Genomic DNA, 17,755 nt, shown 5'->3' on the forward strand with positions numbered 1-17,755 from the left:
AAATATATCTTTCTCAACATTGTGATGTAACACCAGCTAAACGTTGTGATAGACTGTTGTATCTCAAGTCTGAAATAAGGATAAAATTGTGCAGAAGCACTGGCTGGCTTCACAGTTTCCCCCACATTGTGATTTTTGTATAGCACACACGCACATCTTGAGTTGCAATATATTGCCAGGTCGAAAACTATGAAACCAATATCACAATATGGACTTCGAACTGGTTTTGGATGATATATCAATCTATCGCCCAGTCCTTGTAAGTTCCACTTGTGCTTACTTTCAGATTAATTCTGCCTATGTTTGCTGCTTTAGTGACACTACCTCAGTGTCTTCCCTGACCATGCTTTTGAGCGGCATTTCATATATGACAGTGCACATGATCTCTGAGCCGGAGAAGCGTCAAGTAAAATGTGACTTAAGGGCATTTAACTGGTCAGAGGACTGTAGTCTTTATGTGCAGGCCTTGTGAGATAAATGGCATGTGAAGCTAAAGACGGTGTCATGACCCAGAGGCAGCAATCCGGCCCAATTTGTTTCGTGAAAGCCTGCATACACTCGAGATCCAAACTACAAGACAAGAGGAGGACCAGTTTGTTCTGAGGTTTGCACCAGATCATCAGCAGAGGCAAAAAAATAGCAGCTGGACTCCCTGACAATCTTTTCTGTGCTTCCTAGCCGAGACCACACTGCCTTCCATATTATCGCTCCCTACGTCTGACCAGAAGATCCTCATAAAATTGCTTGACAGCACAGGAAGTCGCAAAGCAGGGTTGCCAGAACAGATCTTATTTAGGCTCTGAATGACTTCAGAGTTCCATTAACTTTTTAAAGGGAGAGGCCAGATTCTGAGAATATCCGGCTCATTGCTGGAACTGATGAGATGCAACCGCTAATGCTCTGGTGGAAGGAAAGGAAGGGCAGCCTGCACCGAAAGCTCTGTGAGATACACCGATTTACCTAAAAGCTTAAAGTAACAAGACAGTGGAATAAGTTTTGCAGAAGACTGCCTGCTTCAGAGGCAGCAGCAAACCAGCTGAAAAACACATTGGGCATCTTCAGTGCCACCACAAACTTCTGCTTGCTCAGAATCAAGTTTGTGGCCTTGCCTCTCGCTTATTTATTTTTCCCTCCCCATTGTTAATTCACTGAGCTATCCCGCTTTTTACGGTTTCATGCTGTCGAAACAGGCATCTTTAAGAGTTGAGGCATGGCTGCTATATATGCACCCAGACTTGGGATCAGATGAGATTAGGAGATGCTGCAGAACAGCACTTCAGATGCTGCTGGGTTGATGGGGGACAAGGAGGTTCCCCTGTGGCCCAGTGTTGGCCCTCCAGAAATTGGGCAATGCTTTTATGGGAAGGAGCTATAGCATGGTCCTGGGGCATTTCATATGAACAAAGGAAGCTGCCTTGAATCAGATCATTGGTCCATCTATCTGGTAGAGCTTTGTCTGCAGAAGGTTCCAGGTTCCATTCCTGACATCTTCCGGTGAGGTTGGAAGAAACCCCGGTCTGTAATCCCAGAGAGTCATTGCCGTCAGGGTGGATAAAAATCCATGATCTTTCTAAAGGAAAAATCTTTCTAAAGATAGTATTCTATTTAAGTTACATTATATTCCAAAGGCTATTAATCAGGAAATAAGATTTTTTCATGTGTGCTAAAACTCAGTCTTAAGTTTTTTTTTAAAAAAATGTTTAACCACATTAGTTAACAAACATGCATATGCTATGATGTTATTGTTTTAGTTAAATAAATTGTTTAAATTGTTATTAAGGAAATGATTGTTTTTCTCCTTCCAATAAAGTACAGCAGAAAAGTTGTCCAAATATAAACAGTGAGCTTATTAAATCTCAATAATTTTGTAATTAGGTGTCTATGTATTTCTTATAGTATAACCAAATCAGTAATTTTTTATATAACTGTAAAAACTGCTCTGAAAATTTATTCTGGTACTTCCGGGTTTGGCACGGTGTGCAACCCAAAGTCGTGCAACCTGAAGCGTCTGTAACCCGACGTATGACTGTATATCGTCTTTTTAACATGTGCCAGATTGTGATGTGTCCAGATGTGCGTTGGGTGGAGAGAAATGGTGCCTATCTCCCAGACGATCTGGTATGCTTTGACAATGTATACATAAGAATAGAAAAATGTGGTTTAAGAGATTTGTAGGTCAAGCTTATGCATGTTTACTGAAAAGTAAGCCGTGGTGAGTTCAGCCCTAGAAAGTGCGCATAGGATTGCTGTATAAGTTGTGTAACTAATAATTGGAAAGCATTTTGCTGAAGAGCAAGGAAATGAGAGGGGTGTGTATGTTTGCCATTGCAAAAATAGTTCCCACCCACCCCCCTCTGTGTGTTTAAGAGAGAAAGAGGGAGATAAGCAAGGATCTTGCTTTGCAGGGTGTTCAAGGTCAGTCTGCTGTTTTTTAAAAATAAATAAATCCCACTCCCGCTTTGAGATGAGCATTGCCAGTGGAATGTGTCACAGTGAACTGAACATGTTTTTCTTCTATTTTTGTTTGCAGGGAGAAGCATTTGTTTGGGTTAACGGTGCATCGGCTCATTCTCAGAGTGTTGCCAAGGCCAAATATGAGTTTTTATTTGGTGGATCAGAAAATGAAAATATTTCAGAATCTGGTAAGCGTTGATCATTTCCCAAGTGCTGACTCTTGGGTGCAAGATTGTGCACTCCTTCAGTACTGGATTGTTCTGTTTGTTTGTTTAAGTCGGACATATTGGTGTTGACACATCCTTGATCTGAAATTAAGGCAGGTATAGGAAAGGGAGCTCCTGGTCTCTCAACTGTGATTATGATTGCCTCCCTTCATTTCCTCTAAATAATAATAATAATAATAATAATAATAATAATAATAATAATAATAATTTATTTATACCCTGCCCATCTGGCTGACTTTCCCCAGCCACTCTGGACAGCTTCCAGTCAAGTGTTAAAAACAATACAGCATTAAATATTAAAAACTTCCCTAAACAGGGCTGCCTTCAGATGTCTTTTAAAAAGAAGATAGCTGCTGATTTCCTTCACATCTGAAGGGAGGACGTTCCACAAGGCGGGCGCCACTACCGAGAAGGCCCTCTGTCTGGTTCCCTGTAACCTCACTTCTCGCAATGAGGGAACTACCAGAAGGCACTCGGTGCTGGATCTCAGTGTCCAGGCTGAACGATGGGGGTGGAGACGCTCCTTCAGGTATACAGGACATAAGCCAAGAATGGAGACATGTGGACTCAAGATTGTGGTTTGACTCCATCTCCAGTGGTCAGGGAAGATGGGAATTGTAGTCTAATAACAACTGGAGGACCACCAGCCTTGGAAGTCTCCTTGGCAATTCACACCACCTTGGGTGAGCAGTGAGTGGATCTACTGGAAGTCTGATGCTTCACACCCAGAAATGTCCCCAAGGCAAATTGAGCAGATTGGTGAAACCCCAATCTGGATATATGATATGGCAGTAGGACAACCAGCCCCCACCCAATAGTTTGTATCCTGCCTTCCTACAAGGTTCATATGAATTTACCTGAATCTTTTGGAGGGCAGTAGGCATGGTCCACAGATGGGGGTGGAGATCAGGCTCTAGACTGGGCAGACAAGAATAAGAGGGCCAGAAGCAGGTGCAGATCTGAAGCCAAACAGAAGGTCTAGATTCAAGGCAACAATGGAGGAGATGAGGGAGCCAGAACCAAACACAAGGTCAAAGGCAGGCATGGGTTCACTATTGACTTATTTATTTATTGCACAGATTTATATACAGTGGTACCTTGGTTTACAAACTTAATCCATTCTGGAAGTCCATTCTTAAACCAAAACGTTCTTAAACCAAGGCGTGCTTTCCCATTGCAGCGGGGGACTCAGTTTGCAAATAGAACAAACTCAACAGGAAGCAAAATATGTTCTGCTTCCAAGTTAAAGCTCACAAACCAAAACACCTACTTCTGGGTTTGCAGCGTTCTTAATCCAAGTTGTTCATAAACTAGGCTGTTCTTAAACCAAGGTACCACTGTACCACTTAACATAAAATGCCAGAGTGGTGTGCAACAAAGGATAAGGGCAAAATAAAATTCGGAATAAATTGCATTAATCAATGATACGCCAACAGCTGGGGCCACACTTCAGGGGAATCCTGAAGTCTCTGAAGCATCTGAATGCGAGAGGAGCCTCCTGGATCAACCTATCCAGTTCAACATCCTGTTCTCAAAGTGGCCAATCAGATGCCCCTGTTAAAAATTGCAGGCAGGACCTGAGCTTAGCAGCACTCTCCCCTCCTGTGGCTTCCAGCAATTGGTATTCAGGACCATTCCTGCCTCTGATTGTGGAAGCTGAGAATTTGGAGAGTCAGCTGACCATATTCAAGCTGGGAGGTCAGCTGACTCTCTCTTCAGTTAGAAGCTGCAACCTATTTTGCCTGGCTTCTTGAGGACCCAAAATAGTGGTGTCACAGAAGGTAGGGTGCTGGAGACTAGCTGCCGGCCCCTTGCATCGCCGAATGCTTGGTTCCCATGTCTCTCCTCTTCCCCTGTAACACGTTGGTCCCCAAATGATGTTGGACTACAACTCCCATCATCCCTGGCCACTGGTCATGCTGGCTAGGAATGATGGGAGTTGTAGTCCAACAACATCTGGGGACCCACAGGTTGAGAAACACTGGTTAGCTGAACACGGGAAATGCTGTGCATTTCCTATCCCCTGTCGGAAAACCATTGGCAGTCTGTGCTAGAGGCAGTGCACAGTAGCAGGACTTTGTTTTGCAGATTGTGTTAAGCTAAGGATTGCAAGGGAAGTTGGGAAGGGTGGAACAGAAATGGAACAGCAGGAGCACCGCGTCTGTGCTACTACTGTCTGTTTAGACACTGAGGTGTGTGATGGATAGTTGGTTTTTAAGAGAAGGTGGTAGAACATTGGGTGTAGTAAGCTTCTGTCTCTCGTTACACTCAATGGTTTGTGAAGTCCCCAAATGCTGGAGGTAATACCAGGGTCCGTGTGGACATACTATAGCAAACGATCACTTCCATACATCTCCACAGACCTGGACAGCTGTCACATGTGAACAAATAGCTGGCTGATAACACATCCACTTCTGCTGTAAGAAGAGCAGGGGTCTTGGATCTGGAAAACCAACGATCTCAGGGCTGCTCCCCCAGGTACTTCAGTGTGGCAGTTAATTGTGGTTTGGCGCTACTAATGCACCCAGGTTTTTCACAGCTCTGAGAGATATTTGTCTTCATCAAAATGCTCTTCTATCTTTGCCCCCGTTTAATCCAGCAAGTTCCATGCTTGTTTTTTTAAAAAATAAATAAATCAATTCTGCGGAAATAGGAAAACAACATGGGGCAGCCTTTAGGCGAGGGTGATGTGGCATGGATGCTACACAGAGCTTGCAGGAACTAGCAGTCCTGAGCCTATAGCTGTGTCCACAGTAAACCACAGTCAGTTCTCCTGCACACTGGGCAGCAGTTTTAAGTACCGTATTGGCCCGAATATAAGTCGCACTCGAATATAAGCCGCACCTTTAAAATTGGAGGGGGGGGGAAATACCTGAATATAAGCTGCTCCATTCCTCGCTGCTCTTGGCTGCATACTGGGGGGGGGGGGAGCCACGCTGCATTGCCGGCAGCCTTTCCCCTTCCTCGCTCTCTCCCTTCCCAGCCTTGGGGGAGAGGACAGGGGACTGCATGGCGGCGCTGTTTGCCCCACGCTCCTGACTGCATACCGTAAGGTTGCAAATATAAGCTGCACTTTAACTTTTTATGGTCAGAATTTGTGGGGAAAATGAAGCTTATACAGTGGTACCTCGGGTTAAGTACTTAATTTGTTCCGGAGGTCCGTTCTTAATCTGAAACTGTTCTTAACCTGAGTTACCACTTTAGCTAATGGGGCCTCCCGCCTCAGCCGCCCGATTTCTGTTCTCATCCTGAAGCAAAGTTCTTAACCCGAGGTACTATTTCTGGGTTAGTGGAGTCTGTAACCTGAAGTGTATGTAACCTGAAGTGTATGTAACCTGAAGTGTATGTAACCTGAGGTACCACTGTATTCAGGCCAATACGGTAATTCTAGGTGGTGGTTTGTGTCTGTGTTTGCACATTAGGTTAATTTTGGCAGACCTGGGGAAGAAGGTTCTCTCTCACCCAGTCCCATCCTCGCTCTTTTAGGAAACAGAAGAAAGAGGAAAACTAAAGGAGCTTTTATTTCGAGTGATGGGAGAAGAAAGGGGCCATTGATTCATTAGTGAAAGTTCCCAAGCGTTGGCGTTTCAAGTGAGGAAAACTCTTGAAGTGCCTCATAAGAAACATTTACTGACTTGTAGAACTTGGCTCGTGTCAAGAAGGTTTTTTTAATTTTTTTTTAAAAACCCATATTTGTTTATGGAACAGTCTTTATTCAAGAAACCCAGAGTATTGCTCACATTGGTAGAGCAGTCATCATAGCGTTCAGTCAACATAATCTCATGGTGGAAGTGAAAAGAGATACGATTAGATTACTTAATAGAAGGGATGCCAACTGACTAACGAATTTTGTACTCAGTCACCTGCCTCTTAGCGGATTGATTGCTTTTTTTTCATACGAGCCAAACGATATAGATGCCCTTGAAGAAAGAGCAATAAACTTACAACTGCAGAAAGGACTTTATGGTCTGAAAATAGAGATGATGTATGTACTTTTGTAACCCAAGATAATCTTTAATAAAAACAATTTAAAAAGAAAACTTAATAAACCAAAGCTCTCACTTTGCAAGAGAGGGGATCTAGAATATTTATTTCATGCTCTGTTACAGTAACACACTAGCTCTAATGAAGCTCAGAAAGAAAATAAAAGGTGTACCCTCAACTTTCACTTCCACCAATAAAGATTACCCCCCACCCACCAATTAATCAGATAAAGTTTTGGTTGATTAATTTACTAGCTGTACTGATTAACTGCTTAAGGATCCCCGCTCCCCAATAGTATCTCATTGACTTAGAGGTGATGGGGGGAACTATATATCCATGGCTAGACTTAGACTGTTATTATGAATTCTAATATCTATACCGCTGAAATTCACTATTCACTTCAGGACTGCTTCTAAACTCAAGCCAATGTGCTTGAAGTGTGGCTAGGTATGTGTAAAAGGTAAAGGTAAAGAAGGGACCCCTGACTGTTAAGTCCAGTTGCGGACGACTCTGGGGTAGCGGCGCTCATCTTGCTTTACTGGCCAAGGGAGCCGGTGTTTGTCCGCAGACAGCTTCCAGGTCATGTGGCCAGCATGACTAAGCTGCTTCTGGCAAAACCAGAGCAGTGCATGGAAACGCCATTTACCTTCCTGCCAGAGCGGTACCTATTTATCTACTTGCACTTTGACGTGCTTTCGATCTGCTAGGTTGGCAGGAGCAGGGACCCAGCAATGGGAGCTCACTCTGTCGCGGGGATTTGAACCGCTGACCTTCTGATCGGCAAGCCCTAGGCTCTGTGGTTTAGACCACAGTGCCACCCACGTCCCTTGGGTATGTGTACATATCTCTATATATTTCTTTCTCCATACTGTATGCCGTAAAGTATGCCATCTTAATACACCTCCGCTGCTGCAGTTTGTTAAATGGCTATCTGTGCACTGCATCCTGTGTCAACCTGGAGCCAATCCAGATGGTTTGGATTGCAGTTCCCAACTACCGTATTTTTTGCTCTGTAAGACTCACTTTTTCCCTCCTAAAAAGTAAGGGGAAATGTGTGTGAGTCTTATGGTGTGAATGCAGCTGCACAGCTATCCCAGAAGCCAGAACAGGAAGAGGGATCGCTGCTTTCGCTGCGCAGCAATCCCTCTTGGTGTTCTGGCTTCTGAGATTCAGAATATTTTTTTTCTTGTTTTCCTCCTCCAAAAACTAGGTGCGTCTTGTGGTCTGGTGCGTCTTATAGAGCAAAAAATACGGTGCCCCGTGCTGGCCGTGGCAGCGTTTGGGGTCTCATATTTCAGTGGGTGCTCTGTGTGATGCCCATACCTGGTGCCCTCACTTCTCTCTATCCATTCTAAATCATAGTTGCAGTGCCCCCCAAGGCTCTGTGCCCAGTGTGACTGAACCGGTTTTGCCCCCCTAAATCCGCTCTGGTCCTGACTGTGGCTGATGGAAGTTTGGTCTAAGTAACAGCTGCAGGGGCCACATATTCCCCACCAAGGGACATCCATTCCCCCCTCAAATTTAGGCCCTGGAGAAGGAGAAAAATCTCCAAATGGCAGCTCTTCTAGCAACTCACTAGGAACAAAATGTTGTCAACACCCAAAGAGGAAACTGTGTCAGCCAGGGACTCTATTCTGTGAAAGCTAAACGCCACAATAAATATTCTGATCCCTAAGATGCCATTTTTTTAAAAAAAGTTTTTTTTAACAAGCCGTCCCTCAAAGGCAAAAAGAGGGAATGCCAGTTATTTATGATATTTATGATAGATACCTGCTGGGGAAATGAGCTGTACGCTTCCGATGCCTACTTTGGTCATCGTTAGCAGAACAACTAGTACAGTGGTACCTCGGGTTAAGTACTTAATTCGATCCGGAGGTCCGTTCTTAACCTGAAACTGTGCTTAACCTGAAGCACCACTTTAGCTAATGGGGCCTCCTGCTGCTGCCGCGCCGCTGGAGCCCGATTTCTGTTCTCATCCTGAAGCAAAGTTCTTAACCTGAAGCACTATTTCTGGGATAGCGGATTCTGTAACCTGAAGCGTATGTAACCTGAAGCGTACGTAACCCGAGGTACCACTGTAGTTTCCCCTGAAACAACAAGCTGTGTGACAGCTTTGTGAGGAGGAAATTTCTGTTTTCAAGTTTCTTTTTCATTGGACGTGAAACGGATGCATCTTCTCTTTCAATCATGCATCATGAAAGTCCTGCAAGAATCCAAAGACCTAGAACTTTCATTTGTTATTAGCCTCCCGGCTTAATTTTGTGATCGGTTTTAATCTGCAATAAATTCTTTAAGGTGATTAGCCCCCCTGATTATTTGATTAAAACTTGGAGCTCTGCTTATTAAGGTTTAGCCATGAAAATATTTGCTCAGATATTGCCAAAGAGTTTAAAGAGGCATGCGATTAAGAAGGGCATGGCGTTCTCTAAATATGTGAACCCACCTCCCCAATTTGATTCCCCCCCCCATTTAAAAAATGATGAGTATGCCACCTGCAGACATTTGAGTTGTCAGAAAGGTCCCTTATGAATTAGCACATCTTGCTATTAAGGCACTAACTGTTGGTGGGAATCTTCAGTATTGCTTGTTCTTCCTTCTTACAGTTTTTTGTCTCTGAAACAAACTTGGGCCAGACACCCATTTGGCTATTATTATGATTTTAATTATTACATTTATTCATTGCTTACTCCAAAAATGTCTCAAAGTGATGTACAGTTTTAAAAACATACAGTATTTTTCGCCCCATAGGGCGCACCTAGTTTTTTGGGGGGGAAATAAAGAAAAAATATTATTCCCCCCCCCCAGGCACGGGGCTGAGGCGGGGGAAGCCTGAGCTTCCCCCAACCCCAGCCCCCAGAACAGGCTGCTATCTGCAAGCCTAGGGAGCCCGGCGGGAAGTTGTGCCGGTCTCCCCAGGCTTGTGGATATCTGCCTGAAGTCGCGCAGCTCTCCCACGGCTTTTGGAGAACTGCGCGAAGCCCGAAGCCTACAGGTAGCTCTCCGCAAGCTGTGGGAGAGCAGCGCGAGGCCCGAAGCCTGCAGGCAGCTTTCTGCAAACCGTGGAAGTCACGCAACTCTCCCACGGCTTGCCGAGAGCTGCATGAAGCTCGAAGCCTGGGGTGCGCTGAGCTCAGTGCGCCCCAGGCTTCAGGATGCAGGCAACTCTCCGCAAGCCGTGGGAGAGCTGTGCGACTTCGCGCCGGGCTCCCACGGCTTGCGGATAGCTTCCTGAAGCCTGGAGAGCGAGAGGGGTCGGTGCGCACCAACCCCTCTCGCTCTCCAGGCTTCAGCGAAAGCCTGCATTCGCCCTATAGGACGCACACACATTTCCCCTTCATTTTTGGAGGGGGAAAAGTGCGTCCTATAGGGCGAAAAATACGGTACATGATACAGGCTGTGTTTGAAATTCACCAGGTGCTATTGGCACTTGCAACCAAGCAAAGATGCCCGGATGCCAAGATGGCGCCTGACATTTCTACCATCTGGAGGTACATGCCTGAGTATCCTTAGATCTTGACTGTTTTCACACACTACTAACACATTATGTAGAGTTCTATCCATCATATTTTATTTGCACAATTGCAAGGAATTTCGGGAACCAAAAATTCATGTGGAAAAATACGACTTTTGAGCCGCCTGGCCCCCAAATGGCAACTAGGCATTCCGTTTTGGCGACTGTAAGCCTGCTTTAAGGAGCCATTTGGCGCCTAGCTTATATACCTAGTTTCTAACACTGGATACAGGATTTAAAATGCACCAAAAATATACAGAACATTAATTGACTGAGAGCGATAATAAAAAGGACAAATCGTACCGAACCATATGAAAAGTTGAACACCAATATGGGCTTCTAGTTGTACCTTATGACCCCAGTTAAGAGCTAAATGCTCGGGTGAACAGAAACATCTCCTCCCAGTCTCACTATTTCTTATATCCCCAAATTCTCCTCTCCTGCCATTGCATGCCTCTTGCCTCAGTGAGCAACCTGGCTACTGAATTCTGCACCAGTGGACGTTTCCAGACGGAAATTTTTCCTTCATATTTTCTCCCTTTCCTAATGTTTTATTTCTCTATTCTCTCTCCTTTGCTTGTCAGACTGTTGTTGTTTTTGGGGGGTGTTTTTTGCAGTTGACACCATCAACAGAAGCAGAGCATCTGGGTCCTAGCAGACTTGCTCTTGCAAGGGCTGTTATTTCAATGTCCAAGCTATATACCTTCACAGTAGTTGGGAGAAAATAGCGTTTTGTGTGCTTGTGTTCTTCAGACACTTAATTTTGACTGCCTAATCCTGTGTGCGTCCACTTAGAAGAAAGCCCCACTCAATTCAGTGGGACTTACGGAAGATTAGAGCCCTATTACTGGCATTTTCTCCCTGTAGCAAAGTAATTCTGTCCATAAGGTTAATGCTGTAAAGTGGCACCTCTAAAGTAGCTAATGAACCCTTTTGTCCATCTCCACTCCACAGTATACCGTATTTTTCGCACCATAGGACGCACTTTTCCCCCTCCAAAAATGAAGGGGAAATGTGTGTGCGTCCTATGGTGCGAATGCAGGCTTTCGCTGAAGCCTGGAGAGTGAGAGGGGTGGGTTGCCAGCATGCCGAAGCCTGCGCGCGCTGAGCTCAGCGCGTCCAGGCTTCGCGGACCTCCCTGCAAACAGCAGGAGCGCTCCCGCTGTTTGCGCAGGGTTGCCAGCATGCCGAAGCCTGCGCGCGCTGAGCTCAGCGCGTCCAGGCTTCACGGACCTCCCCACAAGCAGCGGGAGGGCTCCCGCTGTTTGCGCAGGGTTGCCAGCATGCTGAAGCCTGCGCGCGCTGAGCTCAGCGCGTCCAGGCTTCGCGGACCTCCCCGCAAACAGCAGGAGCGCTCCCGCTGTTTGCGCAGGGTTGCCAGCATGCCGAAGCCTGCGCGCACTGAGCTTAGCGCGTCCAGGCTTCACGGACCTCCCCACAAGCAGCGGGAGGGCTCCCGCTGTTTGCGCAGGGTTGCCAGCATGCCGAAGCCTGCGCGCGCTGAGCTCAGCGCGTCCAGGCTTCGCGGACCTCCCCGCAAACAGCAGGAGCGCTCCCGCTGTTTGCGCAGGGTTGCCAGCATGCCGAAGCCTGCGCGCGCTGAGCTCAGCGCGTCCAGGCTTCACGGACCTCCCCACAAGCAGCGGGAGGGCTCCCGCTGTTTGCGCAGGGTTGCCAGCATGCTGAAGCCTGCGCGCGCTGAGCTCAGCGCGTCCAGGCTTCGCGGACCTCCCCGCAAACAGCAGGAGCGCTCCCGCTGTTTGCGCAGGGTTGCCAGCATGCCGAAGCCTGCGCGCACTGAGCTTAGCGCGTCCAGGCTTCACGGACCTCCCCACAAGCAGCGGGAGGGCTCCCGCTGTTTGCGCAGGGTTGCCAGCATGCCGAAGCCTGCGCGCGCTGAGCTTAGCGCGTCCAGGCTTCACGGACCTCCCCACAAGCAGCGGGAGGGCTCCCGCTGTTTGCGCAGGGTTGCCAGCATGCTGAAGCCTGCGCGCGCTGAGCTCAGCGCGTCCAGGCTTCGCGGACCTCCCCGCAAACAGCAGGAGCGCTCCCGCTGTTTGCGCAGGGTTGCCAGCATGCCGAAGCCTGCGCGCACTGAGCTTAGCGCGTCCAGGCTTCACGGACCTCCCCACAAGCAGCGGGAGGGCTCCCGCTGTTTGCGCAGGGTTGCCAGCATGCCGAAGCCTGCGCGCGCTGAGCTCAGCGCGTCCAGGCTTCGCGGACCTCCCCACAAGCAGCGGGAGCCAGCGCTGGGCTCCCACGGCTTGCAGAGAGCTACCTGTTTGGGGGCTGGGGTTGGGGGAAGCTCGAGCTTCCCCAGCCCGTGCCTGGGGGGGAAATAATTTTTTCCCCTTTATTTCCCCCCCAAAAAACTGGGTGCGCCCTATGGTCCGGTGCGCCCTATGGTGCGAAAAATACGGTATTTTCCATTGGAGATGTTGTGGTTTTATATACAGTAATGCAGATTTTAATATGTGTGATAGGCTTCATAACCATGTTTATGATGCTGGAGGACTGCAAAAAAGAGATGTCATCTGTACCATCATTTTTTCAGGATAGTGTGATCATCTGCAAAGCTACCTCCCGTGCACTTACCATACGCAGACCACTTTCCGCTCCTCCCATATAAACTGTGGTTTTGTCTCAAATGGCACGGTTGCTGGAGTGACAGCCTCGCCCCATTCCGGAGGTGATGATTTCTTTGTCACGAGCAAATGGCTTGGAACAAATCCTGAAAAGGTTTGTCAGGAGAGCTGCAGGATTATCGTAGCCAATCATTACAGAGAGATTTGGTTATTTGCAGCTTGGCTAATGGGATGTGTGTGTTTTTACATTAATATATTAATGCAAATCGCTTTACTCCGATTGGTTACGTCTCACTGAGGAGCTTTACTGCAACACTCAGAATGCTGTTGAGAATTCCGGTCGCTCAAGCAGTTGGGGAAATGGCTTCAGGAAGTCAGGGCTGCCTCCCTGCTCTTTTCTAAAACATATTCTTGGGTTTGGGGAATGGCACTCACACCTGATTCAGGAAGTGGTTAGAGAAAATGGAAGGAAGGAAGCATTGCATTTTCTCTAGGAGACTTCATTTGGTCCAAATTGAGTACAGTGGTACCTCGGGTTACAGACGCTTCAGGTTACAGACTCTGCTAACCCAGAAATTGTACCTCGGGTTAAGAACTTTGCTTCAGGATGAGAACAGAAATTGCATGGCAGCGGTGCAGCGGCAGTGGGAGGCCCCATTAGCTAAAGTGGTACCTCAGGTTAAGAACAGTTTCAGGTTAAGAACGGACCTCCGGAATGAATTAAGTTCTTAACCCGAGGTACCACTGTATACATTTCCAGAGTTAACACTAAATACATTACTTCTGGTAAATGAGCCACCGTAGCTGCTAGAGGGCCATGAAAATTTGTGTCCCAGGCTTTTTAGACTTGTCTACCCATGTTCTCTCTGAAACCCAAAGGGTGGCACATTGGTTGCCAGATGTGAAATACATTGGCATTGTTTCCAGCTCTCCCATCCCACTCAACATTTCATAGTCCAAAGCAGCACGCAGGGGCGTAGCTAGCTACTCCGGCACCCGGAGCGGTGTGGGTGGGGTGAGCCGCCCCTCGGGGTGGTGTAGTGAGCTGCCTACGGAGTCCGCCTGGTGGATGCAAGGCCCATGTTGCCATTTCGGGCAGCGCAGGGCCCCGAGCCACCACATCACTCCCAGCAGAGATGCATGGCTCCTGCGCACTGCAGGCAGTAAGTGTCGAACCCTGTGGTGTGCCATTTTGTCACCCCCCTCAAGGATGACACCTGGGGCTGACCGCACCCCCCTTTCTATGCCCCTGGCAGCGCACATGTGTTTGGGTAAATATCCTCTTGCCTGCTTTGAGCCTCAGTTCCCTCTCTGGCCTCTGTGTTGCAACTGACCACATCAGGCTTCCAGAGGACAACACCACACAGTTTCTTGATAAGAATATAATTCCTTATGGACTCTTTGCTCAAGTTATCCTGTGTGATGCACAAGTAAGTGTCAAAAAGGCAAGCAGGCAATGTTTGTGATTGTTTAACTGTGAGCTTCTAATAGGCATCTGGGGGGGGCCACTGTGAGAATGGGATATAGTGGTACCTCGGGTTACATATGCTTTAGGTTACAGACGCTTCAGGTTGCAGACTCCGCTAACCCAGAAATAGTACCTCGGTTTAAGAACTTTGCTTCAGGATGAGAACAGAAATCGTGCTCCGGTGGCGCGGCGGCAGTGGGAGGCCCCATTAGCTAAAGTGGTGCTTCAGGTTAAGAACAGTTTCAGGTTAAGAACAGACCTCCGGAACGAATTAAGTTCTCAACCCGAGGTACCACTGTACTGGACTACATGGGCCATTCTCTGAAGCCAGCAGGGCTCGTCTTACGTTCTAGTTGAATTTGCAAATTGTAGCAAACCGGTTTTCCTGTAATTTCCCGCAATGAAATACAGTAATCCTAATAAAGTATAGTAAAATGTTACATCAGTAACTGCATTTTTAATTAATGCTGAAATATTTTAGTCGATGAATGGGTGTAATTAAAAAAGAAGAAAGGCATAATGATAGGCAAAACATTTGTTTTGATTGTGGTTTTGGTAGCTGTTAATGTTTTTCTTCTTCTTCTGTATTTCCTTTGTTAACCACCAAGTGAAACCATATTATGGAGTGATTATAAACATTCAGTATGCAAATAAATAACGTAGTTCCTGTTTTACTTCCCATTAAGTTGTGTTCCAGAGTCAGGCTTCCTTTGCCCCGCTTAAATTATCTGGCTGAGATTCTCTCACATACAGATTAGTAATGTTCACTTTTTGCTGCTTATTAATTGAGATCCTTTTGTAGCTTTTGGATTACCCTGATGTTCAACTGTGGGCTTCCGATAGGCACCTGGGTGACAGCATTTGAATTACCCTGATGTTCTTGTTTTAAATCACAAAATTGGCAGGGGTTTCTCCCCTTTGTGCTAACAACATTGAAGTTTTGTGCTAAGAGAACTGCATCCTGTATAGCCTTTATAATTACACAAAATTGTTTTTGTGTATGCTTTACAACTCTGCATACTGTACTCTGGTCTGGTTACTTATGAGGAGAAGCAAGGAGCTTTATTTACATGGCTCACCGTATGGCCTAGTTCTCGAGTCACACGATGCCATAGTTAAAAGCAAACCATGGTTTACTGTGACTGCAAAGCATGCTGGTACATGCTACTGACAAATTCTTGTGCTTATCCGCTGCTCCTTCTCTGTTGTCATCTTTTATTGTCAAAACCCAGGATCACGGTCTGTTTCTCTCCAAGCAAACTGCAAATGCTAAGACAAGAACAAACTTTGGTTACCACTCATGAGAGAGAAAGAAATCATGAGCCTGGGTTTGGACACGACAAACCAACATCTGGCTTGTTTCCTGATGGCGCAGCAGCTGGAGAAGAGCCCAGTGAGAATTTTTCAGCAGCATGCCCCAGCTTGTTTCTCATTTATAGTAAACCATAATTTGCATTTAACTATGGTTTATTGTGACATGCGAACCAGGCTAATTCAAGTATATTTTTGTGAAGTCATGAAGGAAAGATACTTGAGTGTGAGTATGTGATTTTTTAATAAGAAGATAGCTGATATTGTATGCTCAGTATGTTCTTTTGCACTTTCCCCTTTTGCTCCTACAAAGTCCTGGCATATACACTGCCCTGACTATCCTGAATTCTGTGTGCACATGTATGCATAACATGGGGGGGGGGGGAAACACCTATATTGTAAAAAAATATTCAGAACTGAATAGACATAATATAAAAGCAGCAGACAAGCATGGTGAGCTTGCTTTCATTTGTAAATCCATAAAAGAAAATGCTCAATTACGGCGTGCCATTATTGATTGTGTGCGCGTTGCTGTGTCACTGGTATTAATGCACCGGAACTTCTCCTCCTTGCTTTTATTTGGTTTTTGCTTTACGATGACGCCTAACAAGGAATAAAATTAACTCTCGTTAATCATTAATGTCGGCTGCAAAAATCATATCCAGACAGTAGGGCTTGATTTTTATTTTTATTTTGAGAAAAGCTTACTGTAGCTATTCTGCTACAAGCTGCTGAGGTGGACTCATCTTCAGCCATAGCTGGAATGAGACTGCAGTCCTTTCTCCAGTTTCATAATGCTCAGAATGCTTCCATTTACATCACTGTGTGCAATGCAGGGCAACGGGCTGCTGCTGTTGCTGCCGCCACCGCCAGGAAATTTGAAACTATTCTGAAATCCAGTTGACTTAGAACGGCAGCAATTGAATTAAGCTTGCATCTTTATTAGATAAACTGATGATCTGTGTGTTTTCATTGACCAATGGGTAACTGCTGGAGCTACAGTAATCTCTGTGAGTAGTAGCCTCTGTTCAACAAAATTATATCTTATTTGTTCAGGGAGATGATAGGGATTTAGGGACACGCGCAAACTCACGCACCCACAAACGTGTGTGTAAAAGAGCACTCTCATTTTCTGCGGGGGGAGGTCTATGAATGTGCTTTGCTTCCCGAGCTAGTTTCAGGCATTCAGCCGACGGTCTCCCTTTGGCTTTTTAATGTGTGACATATAGATCATATTTATTCCAATGCTCAATTAAGTTTTTGGATTCTTAAAAGCCCCCGTCATCAGGAAAGACGCCAGCTGCTTCCAGGCTATATTCGCTGCACTGGCTCAGCTTTCTCATGCAGTCTTATACCTCAAGGCAGAAATATGTTTACCAGAAAGAAATAAAACTTAAGTTGGGAGGGGGAAGAGATAGACGGCAAAAGGGTTTACCTGGGGGGCGGGAAGGGAGATTTACCCAGTTCCTTTTCAGTATGCATGATTTCCCTGATTTCCTTCCGTGGAGTGGCACCTAAAATGTTGTAGCCGTGTTCCTTTTACTGGTCTTGTTTGTGAGGCAGCTATATTGGGCTGTCGGGCCGGGGAGGGTGGGTGAGTGGAGGATTGACGTGATATGCTCGTTGTTGAACAAGACATGATGCTGTGTGGCTTGATGGGAACGAGGGAGGAGTTTCTCTTAAAGAGCTTGGAACACTTTTTAAAAATGCTTTTGTACCTGAATAGAACGAGGCGCTCTAGGATGGGGAGCAGAGGACTTTTAAAGAAGAGAGCCGGCAGACTTTTAAAGAATAATCGCATTACTGCTAGCACAGCGAAGCCAGAGCACAGCTTTAATCCTCCCAGAAGTTCATTTGCAAGTGAAATTAGAAATTGAAAGTGAGGCTGGCATTTGCTCGTTGCTCCTGATTGATAAGTGGTAAACTGTGCAATTTTTTTTAAAAAATGCTACCATTTATTTCAGCTATCGGTAATTATATCAGTGCTAACACCTGCTTGGTGCTGTCGAGTATTTCAGAGTGCTTCCGATTGTTACATTATTCTTACAACTACCCTGTGAGGTGGTATTATTCCCATTTTGCGCTAGGGTGGGCTGATGGAATCAGGCTGCCGTGTGAGTTTGTGGATGAGCTGTGATCCAAATCTGGAGCTTTAATGATTCATAGCTCAGCCTCTTAAGATTATATTGAAGAGGCGTTGAAAAGTGCCGACTGG

The 17,755-nt window shown here is 46.2% G+C and overlaps 2 protein-coding genes across 4 annotated transcripts in view; one reads left to right on the forward strand and one right to left on the reverse strand.

Annotated features, from left to right (window-relative positions):
- Nucleotides 1-17,755, reverse strand: part of LOC310696250 (uncharacterized protein) — a 960,839-nt gene that overhangs the window by 557,177 nt on the left and 385,907 nt on the right. The window lies entirely within an intron of this gene.
- LOC310696199 (PH and SEC7 domain-containing protein 3-like) overlaps nucleotides 1-17,755 on the forward strand; it is a 152,619-nt gene that overhangs the window by 4,563 nt on the left and 130,301 nt on the right. For 2 of the 3 annotated variants that reach the window (XM_083481404.1, XM_083481403.1), the window contains exon 2: nucleotides 2,531-2,642. In XM_083481404.1, coding sequence (XP_083337530.1) covers nucleotides 2,531-2,642 — 112 coding nt within the window. Of the gene's footprint in view, nucleotides 1-2,530; nucleotides 2,643-16,435; nucleotides 16,551-17,755 lie in introns of those variants that run through there. The other variant, XM_083481402.1, reaches the window with a different exon arrangement.

Source organism: Podarcis liolepis (assembly GCF_965112155.1).
Source record: "Podarcis liolepis genome assembly, chromosome: 17".
Lineage (NCBI taxonomy): Eukaryota > Metazoa > Chordata > Lepidosauria > Squamata > Lacertidae > Podarcis > Podarcis liolepis.